Below are 2,384 nucleotides of genomic sequence, written 5' to 3'. Positions count from 1 at the left end.
ACAGGGAAAGGAAACAATTGCCGAAACAATAATCCCGACGGCCATATCGGGAAGTGTGTACAAACGGTGAACAGAGCCTCAGGCGTACATTATGCAAAATGCACGGGTCCGGCTCGCCGGGCTCACTACAAATGAGAGTCATTTGGCGGTTGTGTATGTGTGTATTTTTTGTCTTCCGCAACAGGTTGGTCGTTAGATATCGCGCACGGAAATCTTGGACGAAAATGGGTGAAACGGCCACGGTAGCAGCAGTGGAACGAGAGCAAAGCACATGATGGCGGCGGCAATAAGCTGTAATTTCCGCCCAACAGCGCCGCGCCTGTTCGCGGGTTGTTCGCGGGTTGTTCCCGGGTTGTTCCCGGGTTATTTTCGGGTTGTTTGCCGTCCGCTACGGTGCTGCTGCAAAGCACAGAGTGTGTACAGCATGTACAGTTGAGTTGCCGGAGGGGCAGTCCGTGGTGCAGCAAGCGGCGCCTTACCTCGGGCTGTCCCTAGAGCAGCAGCAGCAGATCCCGCTCATCCGCTCAGCTGGTGGGACCGCGACGGGGAGCCCACCCCTAACCTGGTGGCCGGTAGCGGCGGCGGTCTCGCACGTGCGGTGGGGCGCGGTGGGCGCGGTGGGGGCTCGGTCGGCCGCTGTCGGCGCGGTGGGGCGCTCTCGAGGAGAGGCCCTCCTGCCAGTGGTCGACTAGACGGCGCCCTCGCGACTGGAGTGGAGGAGTGAACGTCTGGGGCGGGAGGGGGGCACGGCAAGGGGTGCACTGCCCACTGCACGCCACCTGACCAGGGCTTGCCGCCGGCCGAGGAGGAGGGTGGGGGAGGGACGCCCCGGCACGCCACGAGCAAGGGGGTCGTTGGGGTCAAGGCGCAAGGCGACGGCCGGCGACGGCCGCCCGCGAGCCCCGACCCAGTGAAAAACGACTGCCAGAACGGCACCCCGTTTATCAACTTCCGGCCGTCTGAACCCTTTCTTGAACGTGGACTATTTTGAAATATTTAAAGAGAGCTTTCCTGGCATTGTATTATTTGCGGTAGGTCACAGAACGGACCAACGCCGACAGGTGGTCTAGCAGCAGCTGCTGCTGCTCGCCGAGAGGTAGGCAACCCATTCGACTCGGCAGTGCGGCCGGCGGCGGTGGAGCAGGAGGGGAGAGGCCGGGCCCGAGCACACCTCCAAACAAACATCTTGTTACAATTTTTTTTCAGCCGTTTTAAAATTCGTGTGTCCTGTGTGACACCTGTTGCGTACTGCCATATAGGAGGCGGCAGCGTGACGTGGCCGAGCTGTGGGCGATAGCGACCCCTCTCGGGCGGCCCACGTGGACTCGCGCGCCGGAGCGTCGGGGGCCACTGGAGCCCAGCGCTGCACGGTCGGGGAAGACCAAGCTCGGCACGAGTAGGGCATCCACCTCGGGGCTCGATGGCGTCTCACAGGAGGGAAGCTTACGCCGCTCCAGCTGTGGGACGGAACAAAGCGCGGAAGAGGGGCCGGGGCCGCGGGACGCGGCGGGGCATAGCGGGGCGCGGCTGGCGCGGCGGGGCGCGGCGCGGCGCGGCGCGGCGCGGCGTGGAGGGCCCGCCGCAGGCCGGAGCACGGGGAGCAGCCGACCGAACACCTCTCCCCGCACCTATAACGGAACCGAGCCGAACCGAACACAGCCCGAACACACTAGCGATGAACTGGACTTGTAGGCGTAGGTAGACTCGGACACACGTCGCGAGGAGATATTTTTCGGTCTTGTGGTGAATAATTCTAAATTAAGGCGTCAGAAAACAGTCTGTACGCAGTGAGTCGTTGCCCAGGGCAAGACGTGCAGACGCCAAGAAGCCATCGCTCTCCATCGTCTGCTGTGGTAATCTGGGGAATTCTTCCGGTGAAAGGTATCCGCTGGAACCATGGAGGAAAGGATCTGTCAGATTTTCCGCTTCCGCGAAGTGCGATAGGATGCTGAAATAGAGTGGGAGCCAGTGATACATTCAAGTTGTATAAATGCAACAGGTGTGAGCACCTCCTCAAGCACATTCAGATTTATGAACTGCTTAATTAAATAAGTTTCTTAAGAGTTAATTTTTTGACGTTACCCTCTTTTTTGCATCATTTTTCAGTTTTACTTCATTTTTGACAGCCATAATCTGATATAAATGGCTCAGATTATTAATGCTGCCAGACGTAAAGTCAAGGGAAGGGGAGGAAATTATGAGGACCTTGATGGCCATACAGATCCAGCCCCGCAATCCCCACCAGATTCACTGCGGAGCGAATCAACTCCTCATTCAATATATGGAGGAGATGATAGTAATGACCTGTTGGGTCAAGAAATTGAAATGACATCTGTATCTGTTGTGCCAGATGGTAAGTTTCACCCTGAAAATTTTATTTCTAA

General features: G+C 58.0%; 1 protein-coding gene across 1 annotated transcript in view; it reads left to right on the top strand.

Annotated features, from left to right (window-relative positions):
• Positions 1 to 1,613: 1,613 nt before the first annotated feature.
• The window catches only part of LOC113216934 (synaptic vesicle 2-related protein), a 14,991-nt gene continuing 14,220 nt past the window's right edge, over positions 1,614 to 2,384 (top strand). Inside the window, exons 1-2 of the mRNA XM_052267222.1 lie at positions 1,614 to 1,999; positions 2,107 to 2,353. Of these exons, the coding sequence (XP_052123182.1) occupies positions 2,143 to 2,353 (211 nt within the window). The 5' untranslated portion in view covers positions 1,614 to 1,999; positions 2,107 to 2,142. The remainder of the gene's footprint in view (positions 2,000 to 2,106; positions 2,354 to 2,384) is intronic.

The sequence above is a fragment of the Frankliniella occidentalis genome, unplaced genomic scaffold, assembly GCF_000697945.3.
Source record: "Frankliniella occidentalis isolate FOCC.00 unplaced genomic scaffold, Focc_3.1 Scaffold48, whole genome shotgun sequence".
NCBI lineage: Eukaryota > Metazoa > Arthropoda > Insecta > Thysanoptera > Thripidae > Frankliniella > Frankliniella occidentalis.
This window is presented reverse-complemented; position numbering and strand designations above follow the sequence as displayed.